Consider the following 18,522-nt stretch of genomic DNA (forward strand, 5'->3'; position numbering starts at 1 on the left):
GAAAAAAATCAGTGCGATTGTGATGCTCGGGATCGTCCAGACTAATAATTAGTTAATTTGTTTATAAAGCCATAACTTGTAAACTATTCAGTTTACCGAATCCAGATTACGTGAGAGTTATTAGAGATTGATAAGGAATGAGAGGATGCGATGCCAAACCGTTCTGGTAATAATAACGCAGTTTATAAATGTTTAATTTAAAAGACTTAAATAAACTTCTCTGTTTATAACTTTTGATCTAATTAATATTTTTTGACGTTCGAGGGCTAGTTTTGTAGGTCTTTTGAAGACGAAAAAAAAGTACCTTGCTGTTTTCTCGTGGAAATTAACGGAAAAAAGTTATAAGCGAAAAACGTGAATTTACATAAAAATTATATAATTAACCACCCTGTAAACAATCTTCCCCCCATTTTTATGACTGTGGAAACCAATATGTTATTGTACATAATATTTAGCATCTATACCGACAAATTCAGCTTGCCGAAACAAAAAGTCGCGTCCAACTTTACATTTCCTGGCAATAAGCTTAACACATTTTGATATTTTGTGTGAAAATACGTTTTCAAAATCAACATTTTAACTAACATGTTATTTATTTGACTGATCTCCCATTTAATATCGCATTATAACCAATATCTATATTTAGCAATTTGCCGCAGGACCGAACAGTAAATTCCTATATCTTGCATGCCGTATACGCCTGGTTACATAATAAATTCAATTAAATATTTTATTAAATAAATAATTCGAATTGAATCCATGATTATCATTTACAATGCAAATGCATCACCATTAATTCTCACCAGTTTAAGTGAAATAAATTGTACCACTCGGTGAAAAAAATTCGATTCGCATTTTTAAGCCGGAAATTATTTTTGGGGTCAAATTATTTTAAATTTATTTGAGCGAATGATTATTTTAAATAACTGAATATTTTATGGGCGAACTAATGGAACGCGTAATCAATTTTAAATATTTAAAACCCACGACAACGTAAACAAAATTCAAATTTTATCGTTCGTTTAATCGAGTGACCAGAATTGCTATACGCGCGGTCGAAACGTAATAGTTTTGTAGTTGAAATAATAATTATGTTCATTGTAGTATAACAATTTGACTTTAAAAATATTTCCAACGCTTTTTAAATATTTTTCTGAAACGAGAGCGATTGTTAATGTATTTCATAAATATTAACTGGTAGACATTTTCTATACAGGGTGTTGTACTACAAGCTCTATGACAAACTTTGAGATATGGTAGCTGGGTTAATTTCAATATTTTCTTCTTATATGAACATAGGTCCGACTCGTTTTTGTTTTGAAGTTATAAGCATTTTAAAAAATATAGTTTCATATTTCAAAGTAGCCTGACAAATAAAAATGATTTTTACTATTTGCTTTATTTTGTTTATCCGTTTGACATTTGTATATATGACAAGTTTATCGTACAGCCTATAGAACACCCTGTATATCACGTAACAAAAGCTTGACTAAATTTGTATATCAAAATTAATAAATTACTCCCGTTTTCCAGATACGGGCAGCTTATTATGAGAAGATATGATTTATCCCAAGTTACAAGTACGGACGAAGAAAATCATGTATGCAGGGTGAGTAAAGTTTTTGTACTTAAACTTTAACAGCTGATCAAAGATCATTCTAATACAAGGTGTTAGAAGTTTGACTGCCTTAATTTTAACAGGTGATAGAATACATTAAAATAAATACAGAAACTGAGAAGTTATCAAAATCTCCCAAGTTGATGTACAAAAGTTCGATTAATTAAGGAATATTGACAACTGGGTGCATAGAATACCATAAAGTACAATGTTTATCACTTTTTTGAACACTTTATGCTTAGTTCTAAAAAATAATTAGCGTTGTAATAAATTTAAAATTCCATAAAATTTATTTCGAGCAATACTCATTTCAGTTGCTATCTGGAATTGGACCGTGTCTGAGTGTTTTTTTGGGTACCACGCGCGAGTGCGCGAAAATTGGACAATTGTGGGTTTAAAAATTACTGAATTTTGCTTTTTGGTAAGTACCTAAATTATATTTAATATGTATGGTTATTTGGATGACGTGAATCTAATTAGATTCACGCCCCTATATTTTTGTTCATTTATGATTAATCTATCTCATGCTGAAGTAACGGCAGTCAAACTTCTTACATCCTGTATAGTTTAGGCTTCCCAGTTTGTATTAAAAAAAACGCACCACACTCTTTTTTCAATTTGAATGCCTCTTTTATATTACAGGAATCTTTTTCCTTAAAATTCATTTTATTTATTGTTATAACATATAAAAAATTAGGTCATCGATAAAACAGGGAAGGATCAAATTCAAAATTATACTAAATAATTACATTAAACAATATATAATTTCTTGTTTCAACCGGTTTTTATGAGTTAAAATAATTATTTGAAAATTTTAAACTATTCTGTAGCTAAAGTTTCAGTTTATTAATTTAGGAGAGAATAGAGGAAAAGTATTAAAAAATTTATAGCGTTACTAGCTTACATTTATGGATAAAAGTTTTGCATACACGTTAAAATAGCTATGTGTATGTTGGGTTTGTATAGTTAGAGAACTTAGCAAATTTAGAGAAACATTCTAGCAAAAGTTGAAGCAGTATTGCACAAATTATAATTCATACACTTTTCTACACCGTGAAATGTTCTTAATTGTTTTTAACTTTAGCAGTGCCAAGAAGGAACAGTAGTTTATATCAATCTTTAAGAGTGAAGATATATGCAAAGGGAAATATATTAAACTATGATTATATTTTATAAAACATGTATTTAAATATTCAATATTTAAAAACTTAACATTGTCGTTACATTGTTCTTCACGTGCCTTGAAATCTTCGCCTTCAATATGCAGAACTCAAAATTATATTAACAGAAAATATACCTATATAAAATTTAACAGTTCTTAATGTAATACGCGTGTATATAAATTTATATACTGATGACTTAAAGACCCTAAACACTTCGTTCATCCTCGACGATTTTTCCCATTGAATAAAATAGTTATAAAACTTTATTAGGTGTACGCGTGAAAGCTGAAGGGCAAACAATTCTTCTCGGCGGGCTCGAGGATGAACGAAGCCTATGGGGCCTCTAATATCACCGCGATTGTGTATCCCTATTTCTATAAGACACACAAACTGAAGTTTAAATTGTTTCAGACGAAGTAAGATAAAACTTATCAAAGGCTTATATCTTTCAAACATTAACAGTTTACTTTAATACACCGGATTAAAGTTTGCAGGCCGGGTTAATGCAACAGAGGTGAATAATGTTTATCTAATACGTCTATTTACAAGTTCTTACTTGAAAACTTAGTTAACCTTTCAGTGATTAGTTTCAGATTGAGTTGAAGTATACTAGTTGCATAAAGTTAAACATTTTCCTGATATAATTTTGATAACGCACCAACCTTCCAGGAAGGGTCTACGACGGGCTGGCGCCGGCGACCAGATGCGTACTCATATACCTACGACCGACTCCACACACAGGGACTCTCCAACGAACACTCTTATTATTACCGTTGATAGAGCGTTTTATTCTTGCTGTACAGCGAAAGCAACCCTCAGTTGTATTATAGAGAATTTTGTCCTGATTTTATGTTTTCGCTTAACTTTCCAATCGGTAAACTAACCTGGAGCAAGAAATGCACGAGAAATAAAAGGGAAAATGACCATGTTTCGAAAATTTTCGCCGAAATTCTTCACAAGGCTCACAGCCGTTTGCAAACACCAGAGTCTCGGGAGACGACGCGCCGGAGGCCGATGCTGTCGACAGGGCAATAAAAACTTCTCCAAATTCATAGTACGTTAGGCTACAAGTCCAGTTATTCGAGGTGACTACAATCCAAAGTGGCCAAGGGAAATTTGATGGAAGACGACAGTGTCATCGAAAATGTTTATTTCTTGGGAAATCGAAAATAAAAAACGTTAATACATAACGTCTATTTATCTTCTTTGGTGCTATTTTCCCCAGGCAGCTGAATCAACCCGGGCAACATAAATCTCAGGTAATTTTAATTCATATCCCTAAATAAAGATAATAGAGTGAAATCGCGGCGCACGGTCTCTACCGAAATCTGTTCATCAACCGAGAGCGCTTTCAAATTAATTGCGCCTCCTTTATTTGAACGAATTTTCAATTAGTCTAAAAGTCACCCTTAAATTCTCACTACAGTGATTGTGTTTACAGTTATCCGCCTCGGTCTACGCAGATATGCGATTTGAATTATATATTAATTAATTAGTGTATGGGGTATATGAGGAAAATGCTGTAATGTGAAAGGAATGAAGTCTCGAACGTATTTCGAATTTTACTGAACTTTTGAAGCCGTTTGAAGAGTCCCTACGCGCGGAAAACCCAGCGAAAATGGCTTGAGGGCGTCTAGTCGACCATCCTTGTCAAGCAGAAGAGGGTGAGTGAAAATCGAAAATTTCACCCATGTTTCTAATCGAAAATCAAAACTAAACACCGATCCAAGCTGTCGGCAGAGCTCGAAGCCCAAAATTTCACCCCAATGTCAATTTTGAGACACCTTATAAACTTTTTATAATCCATTTTTTTGCAATTTTACATTTGCCAGCCCAAGGTTGGACATCATTGAGCTAATCCGATTGGCCTTTTGAACTGTTACAGTTGTGTTGGATCTCACATTTTTGTGAGCTATTTTTTCTTAATTTTAAACGAGTTCTCAACATACAGGGGGTATCAGTAGCAGAGGATTTCCGCCCTCTATGATACTTCCGGTCCACCGTCTACCATCGTAGAGGTAAAGGACCTCCGAAAATGGTGTCCTGTATATTTTTCGTGGCTGTTTAAGTCTTGCAATTAGCTTACGTTTTTTTAGCTTTTAGAAAATAAATTAAAAGTGAGTCAAAAATGTAGAGTAAGGCTGTACTAAAACGACTGCCGAAACAGATTTATTCCGCAATTATATGGAGGGTTCAAACATCCCGAAAAATTATTGTCTGTAAATGTTTTTCTTAGAAAAATTGTGAAATAATTCTTTTTAATTAAAGCCTGTTTCTAATCCACTTCTGATGTTTTTCGCCAAGGTACGAAGAGGTATATAGCTAGCATTTTTGCTGAGCCTGACAACCATTTTTTTAAATTCTTTTTTCAGGAGGATTTCTGCAGGAAGCTACAGACAGAAGGAGCAGCCTTCGAAGATGTACGTTCCTAGTGCCCAGACGTTGTCTGGGGCTAGGAGTATATTTTTGCTGTTGCTTCGATCAACGTGATTACAAGGAAAGCGCAGCGCACAAATTTGTATGAAGAAATCAAAATCATTTCACTGATTGTGAGATGCATTTTTGGCCTTCTTTTGTCACAGACCGCCGAGCACGTTTTTGCTAAGTAAAAGAAGAGTACTAGTTTAAATTAAATTTTCAGGAAAATAATTTTTTTGTATTTTTTGCTCCCTTTTTTGTTATAAAAAATTTCCCCTCCGCCCCCCTACCGAATTTTTTGCTCCCTTTTTTGCTATAAAAAATTTTCCCTCCGCCTCTCCACCGATTTTTTTGCTCAATTTTTTGTCAATTTTTAACAAAAAACAAAATTACAAATTTCAATTAAATATTAACGAAAAGAGCGAGGATTTTTTGTTAAATTTTTTGCTCCCTTTTTTGCCATAAAAAATTTCCCCTCCGCCCCCCTACCGAATTTTTTGCTCCCTTTTTTGTCGATTTTTAACAAAAAACAAAATTGCAAATTTCAATTAAATTTTAACGAAAAGAGCGAGGATTTTTTGTTAAATTTTTTGCTCCCTTTTTTGTTAAAAATTTCCCCTCCGCCCCCCTTACGATTTTTTTGCTCCCTTTTTTGCTATAAAAAATTTCCCCTCCGCCACCCCGCCGATTTTTTTGCTCCATTTTTTGTCGATTTTTAACAAAAAACAAAATTACAAATTTCATTTAAATTTTAAGGAAAAGAGCGACGATCTTTTGTTAAATTTTTTGCTTTCTTGTTATAAAAAATTTCCTCTTTTGTGGATGTACTCTCAAATACAAATCTTTTATTCCAGACTTTTCCAGAATTATTTCCGTTCTACCTGAAGACTAGTTTAATTCAAATTTTGTGATTTTAGCGAATTGTTACCGATTTAGTTTGTAACAATGAACGAAAAATTCATGAAACACTTTTTAAATAAAACAGAAGTGAAGCCAAAGAAAAATTTATTAAAAAACATGACAAATCTCTTTACCAACATAACACAATTTAGTACATTGTAATATCTGATATAATATAAGGGTAGCCTAAAAACTAGAATGTTTGTTCATGCTTCAAAGACACAGGGTGAATGCGACACACCGTTTTGTTGGTTCTGATTACGCAACATATTTCACCGCCCTCGTGGTCTAATTAACATTTTTCGTAAACTCGAAAGAATTCTGTAAAATAAAATAAAAAGGGTTGTTACATACAGGGTGTTTTGTACTATAATATACAATAAAATAAATACCCAATTAAACAATGCATTATGTTTTTTATACGTATTTTTGATTCATGTCAAATTTTACATCCCGTAGTAAAAAAATATGCCAATCTGATGGCATCAATTACCTATATTGTTGCAAGATATTTATTTTAACAAACGCAATGTTTTTTTTTTAAAAAAAGCTCTTTATTTTAAAGGTATCCATTTCAATAAATGAAGTCAAACAGTGGTTTTCCATGCGAAAAATCCAGGTATGCAAAAAGTATATAAAATCGTAGACAACTGACGATATTGCTCGAAACAGCTATTCTAAGGGCAACCTTGTTTAAATTATGGGACCTATAGCGTAGGGGGTTATAGGCACGGAAAGTGCCAGATAGTACAACGGCGTGATGTTACTTTCATAGCACAACGCTGATATTTTGATGCGGATTACTGTTTTCGTACGCACATGTTATTTCAAGCTGTAAATATTACCTAAATTAAATTGACAATGAATAAAGACATGCGACATGGTGCTTAAAATAGAGTAAGACGGTACTAAATACCCTAAACATAAAAAAGAGAGCAAAGAGTTCTGCCGAAATAGATTTACTAGCAAATTATATGGGGAAATACAAACATCCTTTAAATATTAAATTAGTCACTAAAGGTCATTTGAAAGTCAAGTTAAGTTTTTTAAATGGAAACCCCTATTTTTATTGCGGATTTGGAAAGAGCAGGCCATTTTACGTCCAAAGATGGCCTTGACCTTGACCTTCAAATGGACTTGAAGGTCAAAGTCAGGGTCAAATGCAAGGTTACCATCAGATAGCCAGGGAAAAATCCTTACACTTTTGTCTGAAACATTTTTTCCCAAAGTGCTTTCTTCGAAAGTTTTTCTGCCGTACCGGGACTTTTGAATAACCCTGTATATCCATGGTATCGTTCCGGAGAGATCGGGTAAATTGGCCGCTATCTTGTGCTCTGTCTTCGCACCGGTATCTTTGCTTACGACATTTACTGTTCATCGATAATCCCCATAAAAACGATTAAAAATGATTAGGGTGTAGCGATTTTGGGAGAAACGCTTTTAGCTGTGACCCACATCGTCCGGCGCCCATTCCGCATGAAAATGAGTTAGCAGGGAAAACATTTATCAAAGATCAAATTCGAAACTGCTGGTAGCCGGAATACGTTCCGGCTCCGCCGTCAGGCCCAGACAAGTTTTATCTTGAGAAAGGTTGGCTGCCTCCGGGCGTAGGGCGAGCGTAATTGTGTAGTAACCGCCCTTGAATGGTAACTAGGCCCTGCTTGCGGGCGCAAGGCTGACCCTCCACCTGATCTCCCGCGATGGACGTCCAGACGGTTCCACAACTATAAATTGGATTTATGTAATTTGTTACAGTGCCGGTCCGGAGAGAACCGTACCGACCAATTTTCGAAATTAGGCTGTATGTACAGGGCGTTTCAAAAGAAGTGTTTTGCTCTAAGAAATGTTGTCGTCTTCCATCGTTTTCCCTTGGCTTTTCAGACATTCAAGCCCTACGTTGGGCGCCATGCCGTCTTTCACCTCATCTCTAATATGGGGAAAACCAGAATTTTTACCAAGCTCCTCATGAATTAGGATTTTCGGACGGCTTCCTCGTCATGCCAACTTCAACGGACGCTTGGAGGCGTGGATGTCGCGATGGTCGATTATCCTCTGTTGGAGGCGAGGCAGATTTCTGGAAATGTGTTACATGATCTTGTACACCCTCGGGATGGCACGGATTTGAAGGCTTTCGTCTGAGCCTAGTAACATTAATTATGTTTTGTGGGCACTTCAAGTATAAGTACTCTTGGTCTGTTATAACTGTCTTTGGCTTTGCCTTACTTAGCACTGGTTTTAGGTTTTTTTGTGAGTACCTGAAAAATTGGAAGCTTCTGGAAGCTCCCTACATTTATGGATTTGTATAAAATTTATGAAAAATGTTGTATTTGATATGCAAATTGGTCGTACTACATCGTATCCGTCCCTGGTTATTGAACTGCAAGTTATCATGGTCGACGTTCAATCACACTTCTCGATGGGGCCGCAGAGATCCTGTAGTGAAATCCGCTTTTGCTTTGGACAATTGGTCTTTCTAGATTTTACCCATATTTGAAGAATGGAAAGCGTGATGGAATTGCAATCTGATGCGGTAGTGTACCAGCGATTCCCCAGATTGATTTCGCAATTTTTATTCCAAATCCAAAACCGAGGTGATTTTTTCAATTTTGTCTCAAGTCGTCGGTGGTTCTCTGTCGATGACATCATTCCCTGGCAATGTCGTCTGCTGCGGCTCTAGTATTTGGAGTCGGTTTAGAGCTTTTAGAGAACTTCGGTGGAAATTTATGAAATAAAAAGTTAATTTTCCATGCTGCGCCTTTTTCTCGTGTCCCTCAGACAACACACAAATGCAGGCTATTTTAAAGTAAAATTCATGGATCTGTTAAGTGTTCCAACGTCCAAAAGGAGTCAATTCAAATGAGCAAAAAAATCGTAGTAAAGAGACAATTTTGACCAAGAAAAACTGCTTTGATAGAATTATCCATTCATCTTGAAAGTTTTATGAACTTGCAAACAGTTCTTTGGAGTCCAATAAGGAAAAAAAACTTCTAAATAATGAAATAATTGCAGAAACTTTCAAACATCTCTAGGTGTCATATTTATCATATTTAAATATAGTAAGTACATCTTAGTATTTTTCAGTACCAGCGAAGGAAACTAGATATGTCCTTTTTCTACCTGCACTGTCGAACTAAGAAACGCTTAAAATGTCGAGATAAAAAATACTGTTTGTTCAGACGGAATGTTCTTTTCATTGCGATATACTTCTTTATAACAATTTTCGCTTATTTTGAAGTCTTACGAAACGGCGGTTTCATCACTTTCTTTCATGTTGCGGCAGTGAAAATATAAAGGTCGTTCGGCTCCAACTTAGATGAATATTTTATTTCACTGTCAGTCTAGCCACAACAGCTATATCATATTTTTTGTCGGGCTATTGTGCTGCCAATAGAAACTGATAACGTTTAATAAAAGTTTTTTCAGGGACTCGTTTTTAATGTGGCAGATAAAACGTCGCCATAAATTTCTGTAGGATGGGATGGACGGGAAAACGTTTAAACACATCTTTAACTTTTCCGAGGAAAAAATTGGCCGTAATCGATAGATCGTCCATATATAATGCTGTCTGGAGAGATAAAATACGAACTTGTTTCGACAACAAGGGGTTTTTTATTTCGGAATTGGCCTCTTAAGATAAAAATAAATGCTTTTATATATGTGCAGTAACTTGTATTTATGTAATGAACAGGTGATAAATGGAAAGGTATAGATTATTCCTGTACGCAATGAAAAACAAGATTTGTCATCTAAAATAAATTGACAATGTACCTTACCTACACTGATCAAAATTTATACGTAAAAAATACAAATGAATTGAACATACATACAAGTTTGTGTGGACTATAAATTCAGTGCTAAGATCTCCATTGAAAAGGGGTGAAAACGAATAAAAAGTGGCGTTAGCTGGTGCAGAAATTCATTCCGCATAAATTGTGATACATGAGAAATGTAATTTTTCGCAAGAAAACATTTACAGTTCTAGGATATAGTTTCTCCACTGCTCTGTAATGTAAAATGTCTTACAAGACTGTTCTAGTTGATCAACATCAGTATTTAGTTTATCCGTTAAATAAAATTTGATGGCTTACATTATCCACGATGTAAAAAATTTCTCTTGGCCTTTTTCATTCTTCCTATATACAGCCGCTCCGTACCGTTAATGGATCACCCTGTATATAAATAAAGTATAAAATCAATCAATCAAGTAGGCGCCATTGCGTGGAAGATATCAGTGTATTCAGTTGTTTGGACGCAGGCCCACTTCAAAAACGAATGAAACCGGCGTGAAATGAATATTCAGCTCGTCCCGGCAGACGCAGGACGACGCTGGTCCTTATCTGACGATGAAAGGGCCCCCATTGTTGGCTGTTTATATTTAATTAGGTCCTTTTGCTCACACATCGGCGGCTGCGAAAGATGCCCCGGGCACGATAAAAACTGTAAACGAACGCTGTTTATTTGTAGTAACCCGTATTTAGAAGCGGAATTATTCTATTAGCGCATGGCAGTGACGTTTCGCTAAATGAAGTTTTGTTTGGGCCCGTCATGGGGTCTGCGAGTAAATACGAAAAAAAAGAAGTTAAAGAATCGCTATGATACTTGAAAATATTGCAATAATAATAACATTATAAGTAAGCACTCTATTCAAATATACAGGGTGTTAATAAACTTGTGTTAAAAATTTAAAGGGGTGAAAAAGGAGCAAAAACTTAGTTAGTTGATGTCACAAACTTATACCGGAAGTTCAAGGTCATGGAGAAAAAAAAATAATTAAAAATGTGTTTAAAATTGTTTTGGGACTGCTGAAATACATGTATTTTATCGCGGCGAGTGCTTACATACAATTCTGTAACACGTTTTACGAGTTTATGGAGCCGGACTGTATTCGAAAGTCAGTTTGTAATACACTGTTGTAGTGATTGCTGTGCTGTTTTTGGAGAGTACATTTAATAGCCGTATTTCCAAGTTTTCTTTTGAAAATTGCGCATTTATTTAGCAAATGCGAATATGTTGATATGCTCATAATTTATGATAAACGAAAATGCCCACAGAGCTTGTCAAGTGTACTATGCAAGATATTTTGAACGACGTGCGCCCGCACCACGAACAAGCAAGAAAAACTCAATTTACAGCGCAAATACTTGTAACAAATGAAGCATGTTTCAGTCGAAATGGTCTACTTAACGTCCACAACATTCACGACTGGACTATCTAAAATCCACACGAAGTACTATCTAAAGTCCACACGAGGTGCCTTTCAGCAACAGTTTTCAGTGAACTTGTGGGCCAGTGTCGTTAATGACACTTTAATAGGACCTTTTGAATTGCCTAGATGCTTAAACGGTGCTTCATAGGCCGCAGCAGTGTCCCCCAGTCCCCGAACCTCACCCCTTTATTATTTGACTTTTTTTTGTGGGGATATGTGAAAAGTGTTGTGTATTCCACCAACTGCGACATCGTATTGCCCAAGCTTGTAATACGAATCGAGAGGACGTGGCAATGTTGCATCGCGTGCGAGCGAATTGGATACGACGCGCTGAAGCTTGTGTGCAAGCAAATGGTGGGTACATCGAACAACTTCTATGAAAATCAGTAGTTCTCAAAAGGTGGCTCCTTGCAAATGTTAAGGTAAGTCAGATTTTAAAATTACATTTTACTCAACATAAGTTCATTAACACCATGTATAAAAATATACCTACAGGGTGTTCAGATACATAACCCCGTATAATTCACCGAATTAAGCATAGATAAAAACGGTTATATTCGCCAGTAAAATCGACGCCTAGAAGCCTAAAACTAAACTAAAATTGATTTTTTCGATCCGGCTAAATGCGTTCTACATATAAAGCAATAAATCTATCAGTTTTTCGGGAAATTAAGTCAGCAGACCCGTTTCATTTCCGCCGACAGCTTTCAGCATCAGAATGAATAGTTGATTAGATAAAAGCAGTGACGGTAAACACCGAACAAAGCAACAAATATCTGCAAAATCCGATACGCCAAACGTCAAAAGGTATATCAGTTTAGTGCGCTGAAAGCGTTCATCAAACCCCGGCAAAAACTAGGTACACTGCTATCTGGTAATACCTATCAAATGTGGATGTTCACTCCATGGCATGAATAAATAAATTCAATTCAGTCGGGCACCGTGTAGTTTGACCCCGCAATTTACGCGGACATTTCAAAATATAGGCACAAACGATATGATCAGTTCAATTTTCAAACATTATTAGGGGTGTTTTCGCTGCTGCCTACATCCAGCACAATCGAATTTATGCAGAATGCAGATGTGTTCGAGGTGTTGGAATTTGGCTCGACCGTTGTAGCAGGATGCGAGAAAAAATATATATGGGCCTACTGGGATCCATAAATAGATTGATAAAATACAAAATGAAGAGTAACTTCATTCAAAAATTTATCTAGTTTCACCATAAATAATCCTGATACAAAAAAAAAAAAAATAAATATAACAATTTTATCTTTGTTTCGCTGAAAGAAGGGTAGAAACATATCTAATGATGCGATCTATAAGGATGCCATCCAGATTGTGTTTTTTGATATTTGTTGAACTTTATTCTGCATTTTTATATGACAACATTTTTTATTGATTTATTAGTAATAACACGTGTTATTTTTCTAGTTTTTCAGGTATTTAAACTTTCAGTGTTTCAAGTTTTGCGAATTTGTTGCTTGACGTTCCACACTTTCTCAATAATTTGTTATAGTTTTCTTTTTCTGTACTTATTCTTTCAGAAATGTTTTCACGAAATTTTAGTACTGTTCAATATTCTAAATATAGACTGTTTTTATTTTGTTGAGCCTCATATTTTTCCTGTATCTGTATTTTTTATGCAGTTACCTCCATAAAATGTTGTTTTCACAAAAACTACCAATACCCGGTACTGACATGTTTAATGAAACAAATTAAAATACCCGTTAACTGAATTTCAGTCCGATTTTAGTTTTAAACATTCAATCAAAAAAATAATCGAGCCCGTTTGTTCAAAGTAATTTGATGTTTAATCAATATTGGATTTACATCGCAAATATAAAAAAAAAAAAATTCTCGACTTGAAAGCAAAATTAAAACTAAAATTGTTAACATTTTTAGGCGTTCCAGGTCTGTACGAATTTGTTTATTTAATGACATTAGTCCCTCCCGACTTCCTGTGTTCCTGCCACAAAAGACGTGCTCAGGAGCAGAACACCCTTGACATTTGGGCCTTATAAGATATCAGCTTGTTCGGGTTAACGGACGGGTTTAGTGAGATATGAAATAGAGAAGCGTTATCTTCGACGTGAATATCGGTCCTCTTTAAATTCGACCTTAGAAAACACGTCAAGCGTTCTACGTTAGAGGGGTAGCGTTTTGTGAACAGAGCCTCTAGGATCTCTCTATGTCTCATTGTTAAACTGTACAGAAAAGAAGACAATACTGAAAGCTGTATATGAATTGAAACGTGGAATAATATAAATAAATAACAAAAAAATTGGTATAGAGAAAGATAAGATAAAGATTGAAGATGGGAAAACTTGAGCTCTAATGAAAAAACGTCTACAATTTCCTATGAAATGTATTACATATTATATACTTCAATTATGAGACAAAATGATGCCATTTTCCTACGCATATATTGTCTCACACTATTCACACACTTCTATTATTAGATCAGAAAGAAATATCTGGTTTTGCTTCCAGATAAGAATGTAACACTCTTTAACCTAGTCATACATCCCAGATCTCTGTTTTTCCAAAGCGACTTTCAACTTTTCTAAGACATTAATGACATACGATTATTGTTTAATAATGTCTTTGTATTTTTACTCTTGTTCTGAATATATTTAATGCTCTTAATAAACATATGAGCAGAGATGTTTTATCCTCATTTTTATTACCTTAAGAGGCGTGGAGTAAGATATGTTACAATGAAAAGGGTGGCGAATATATTGTCACTACTCCAACCAAGATGTTTGAATCTCCCCATGGCATACATCAGCATGCATAATTTCCCTTCTTCATACTTGACAGAAAGAATATCATCTGTGTTATTAATATATTAATATTTCCTGCACCAAAAATTTTAAATTAACGATAAGGTATACTCATAAAAACTGAAACTATTAAGTTAAACTAAAGAGATAATGTTTCATAATCTGAGTTGGGAAAACTTTCGTTTAGTTCTAACATATTCAACTAAATCTCGAGTTAACCGATTTTTCATCACTTTTAAACTAAGTTTTAAAAGTTCTCGAACGTTAAACATATCTCACCGACTATTTGTAATGAACGGGCTCTTTTTCCCATGAAATCTTTTGCCAGTGTACAGGAACTCGGTTAGATTGATTGAGGTCGGGACAAAGCACAACATGTTCCCAGATCTCTATTCAGTGTTGTTGTTAGTCAGGTTCCTTTTGAAATATATCGCTTTCTCTAGGAAGCCCGTTACGCATGAAGCTTTTAGTTGACTTTGCTCATTTTAGAGAACAGAACGGAGAGCACAAATAAAAATAAAATTTCATAAAACCAAAAAATAGATGAGCACCGACTTTTGAATATATTGAGTATTGTTAAACGTTTGTATATCGACCTTTAGAAACACGTATCATAATTATGTTTCCTCAAGTTTCAGCTGTTTCTACAACCAATTGATGTTTACATTTCAATCTTTATAGTTTATCAGAGACTATTAAGTTAATTTTAATCCAGCGACCTGGGTAATTCAATTAGAGCCTAGCGTCGTCTTACAATAGCCATTTTAATTATTACATGGCGGATTTGAGCAGGGAAATTACTCCGTGGTGCGTTGTTCAAACACCAACAAGTTTAATTAAGTGCTAAGTTGATGCGTGGTGGCGAGATATACACTGTATATTTATTTACACAGCCGCGGATAATCCACTATATCAAACTTGACGCGCAAACTTGACCGGAACTTGGCAACAACTAACTTGGCGTTGCCCTAGCTGTTCTAGCCTCATAGTTAAATTATAAAATTACTGCGCAATAATTAAGCTAATTTTGAGATGTTTTAGAATATTTTTAAACAAATTATTTATATTATAAACAGTACCAGTTTTAAAAAGGAAGATCCATAAAGCGTTCCCTTAATTATTAATTGTTTGAAATGAAGATTGACTTTATATGATTTTAAGGTCAATCTTTCGAAACAAAAAATAATCACATTCGCATTTAGTAGATATAGATTTCATTAAAATTTAATTCATATCATTGGCATAAATCTCGCTTCAACAGAGAACATTCAAATGCTTTTGCCATAATTGACTTTAGGATGTTAACGATTCAATTCCAATGGTCGACATGCCAGTCCATTTTCACCGTTTGTTTCTCTATTCATAAATTAATTATCAGTTCTAATAGACGAGATTCTTTAATTGTCATATTTACCTGAAAATATTGACACATTTTTTAAATAAGAAATCCTCAATTAGCCTCTGCATCTGGGGGTAATTGAGGATAATTGGGGATAATTTAAGACTTCTAGCGAGATTAATTTGGAGGTGATATATGAATGTTAAAATTATTAAAAATAAGTGTTTTTGGCAGCGTACCCTTATTACCCTGTAACTTTTCGCACCCTGCTTCAGTTGATCATGTTTTATAAATATTCATGCATATTTGCTGATGATTTCGCAATAAACAAATTGTGTTTGTATCTTCTAACCCGTTGATATATAAATGTTAATTATAATACCGTGTTTTTAGTTTTAGTAAAATTTTTCGTGGTCCTGACGATGTTGAGTTTTAAAACCTGATTTATCTAGCGGTACAATACATCTACTAATTAGGCCCTAATATAATAAATTGAAGGATGAGGTTCCTACTTACGTTCCCAAGAGCATCCGTAGAGTTCCACGCGCATGCAAACCGTCCTGGGATGCTCGCTGTAGGGGATGAAACGCACCTTGCTGGCGACGAACGGCAATTCTAGACGTTGTCGCACCACGAGGTAGGTGTTACTGTTCCCTGTGAGCACCTGGAAAGAAAGATACGATTTGGAACTGTTCAATTTAAGTAAAAACATTTCTACTGACGAAGGCGAAGAACCTCGAAAGAAGAGAGGTTGGTTATCGCAAGTGGCCAGTCTAGTGGGAATGTAGGTTATCAATTTTTATTTCAAATGGTCTTAGTTTAAAATAAATTATTAAACATTGTTTATACGGAGCCTTCACAAATGATTTCAAGTGTCGAGTAAGAATTCGGTTTCCCTGAATGATTTAATTCTAATTTTCCTTCTGGCACAGAGTAATCCCGAAAGTGACGATTTGGCCGGCAAAACTGGTCTTATGCCGCGAATATCGACCAGAGCCAGAGTCATTACCTCAATCTAATCCGCACCATCCGAATTTTTTACCTCTGATTTCTGTTTGTAAGAGCCGTTGAAAAAGTTTATTATTACAGTTATTACCGACATGAGGGCGTTTATATTCCTGACATCGGCCTCTGATACCTCCATTAGGGGATCATTACTTCAAACGATTCCACCAAATGATTTCGCTCCAATTATTCGACTCCCAAATACTTCTCTGATATACTTTTTACAATGTAAAAAGAGATATCTGCGGAACAATATAATGAGGTTACTTATATATTTTTCGTACCGCATTTCATCAGTGAAATATTTTTTTTTTTTTCGGTGTAATCAGTATTTTTTTACGTGAGCTTGTGTAGCTCAAGTAGAAAGCGGACATCTTCCAGACAGCAAATGAAGTTTTTAAATGTGAAACAATTCCTTGAGAAAATTGAGAAAACCAGAAATAGAAAGAAAAAAATACTAACGAGTCCTGTTTACAGTTAAATTCAGTAAATAGAAAAAATAAATGGAACTTTCGAATTTGATCTTGAATTAGAACAGTCTGAACAGTCTTTCAAGATTAAAAAAACGTAATTTCTGTTGCCCTCGCCGCTGTAAATTGTTACAGTAGTTGCTTTAACCGAACTTTATGGGCTTTCAACAAATATCGTGCGGATTTTATCAAATTTGCTCCCGCGCACGCCACTGGCTCGAGACGAGCATTACAGTTTCATCATGCCCCGATCCTGCTCCGTCTGTTCCCCGAGGGAAATTTGCCGTATGATACTGCGGATAGTGCCATTCGATGTTATAGGTGCATTTGTTCATTGCCGGCTACCCTGTTCGTTTATTGTACAATGTTTGCCATATTTCTGATATATTTACCGCTCCGACCTTCGACCTCGCTCGGTACGTCACCGAAGCTCCCAACTAATCATACGTTAACACGCCGAAAGTTATCGAGGATGGTTTTCGTTATTTTCAATTTCTACAACACGCAAATGGGTATATCTGACGTGTTTTCGGTCTAATTTTTATCGCACACGAAGGAGCCATCGATTATGCCGATTTCCATTTTTTTTTCATCGGCTCGAGTAAATTACTTCACTGAATGGTGGTGTGAAGTATATTTATCTGCCGGTGTTCGAAGGGAAAAAGATGACACTTGGATTTTAACACAATCTTTTCGTGTGTCTATGTAATAGTTCACAATTTGAAGAGGTTCAGTTGAAGATGAAATTTCAATATCAAGAAAATATGTTTACTTATCCACCATCTCATAAAAGCAGAAAATAAGGCAGATGTTCTCGAAATGCATTTTATGCAAAAACAAACAGACGAGCCTACCGCAATGCGGTTATACTTTTGCCCCGCGTTATGAGCCCTGGGTAACAGCTGTCGAACCCAATATGGCCCCGGGTTCGTTTTTATTTTTATGTCTCTGTTACGTAGACACAGTAAATAACCATGTTTTGATGTGAACTGCGAAACTGGTAGGTTTTATTAGTAATTTACCACAGACAACCAATAGCAAATAACAGACTGTAAATAACATTACAAAGCTTCACTGTCGCTGATCTAATCTTCCACAGATCCAAGCAGGAAAATGTGCATAAAAAATAAATATTAATGGAATATAATTCTTAGTATAGCCGAGATTTAATCGATCGAGACGCTGCACTTGCAGCAAAACACACGAAAACGTTTAATAAAAATACAACAAATCAGGCGAAACGTTGCACGGCAGACGACCATCAGAATGCATGAATTTGGAACAAAGCCCATTACATTTTTTTTACCCGTTTATACAATAATAAAATGTGCAGCTGGGTCGCGGAACAGGCGATATAAATTTATAAAACTGCATGACACAAGTGTAGCAGACTGCGGTTTTTTGCCCGCCCAAAGGTCCTGATATTGCATCGTGTCGAAACAAGTATTAAAAAGTGTCCGATCCTTGATCTTGAATTCGAATTAGACGGGGTCGAAAAAGCGTGCCACGTACACGATGCCGTGCATTCCGGGAGCTATCCGGAGCAGCAGGACTGGCGTAAAACTATTTACGTGACGTTTTTTGCTCTGTTTCCCCTTTTTAAGGGAATACATCAGA

The 18,522-nt window shown here is 35.4% G+C and overlaps 1 protein-coding gene across 1 annotated transcript in view; it reads right to left on the reverse strand.

Annotated features, from left to right (window-relative positions):
- Window positions 1–18,522, reverse strand: part of LOC108914888 (epithelial discoidin domain-containing receptor 1-like) — a gene marked incomplete at its 3' end in the record, with an annotated part of 120,461 nt that overhangs the window by 54,719 nt on the left and 47,220 nt on the right. The window contains exon 3 of the mRNA XM_018720803.1: window positions 15,947–16,094. Within this exon, the coding sequence (XP_018576319.1) occupies window positions 15,947–16,094 (148 nt within the window). The remainder of the gene's footprint in view (window positions 1–15,946; window positions 16,095–18,522) is intronic.

The sequence above is a fragment of the Anoplophora glabripennis genome, unplaced genomic scaffold (genome assembly GCF_000390285.2).
Source record: "Anoplophora glabripennis isolate ALB-LARVAE unplaced genomic scaffold, Agla_2.0 scaffold594, whole genome shotgun sequence".
Classification (NCBI taxonomy): domain Eukaryota; kingdom Metazoa; phylum Arthropoda; class Insecta; order Coleoptera; family Cerambycidae; genus Anoplophora; species Anoplophora glabripennis.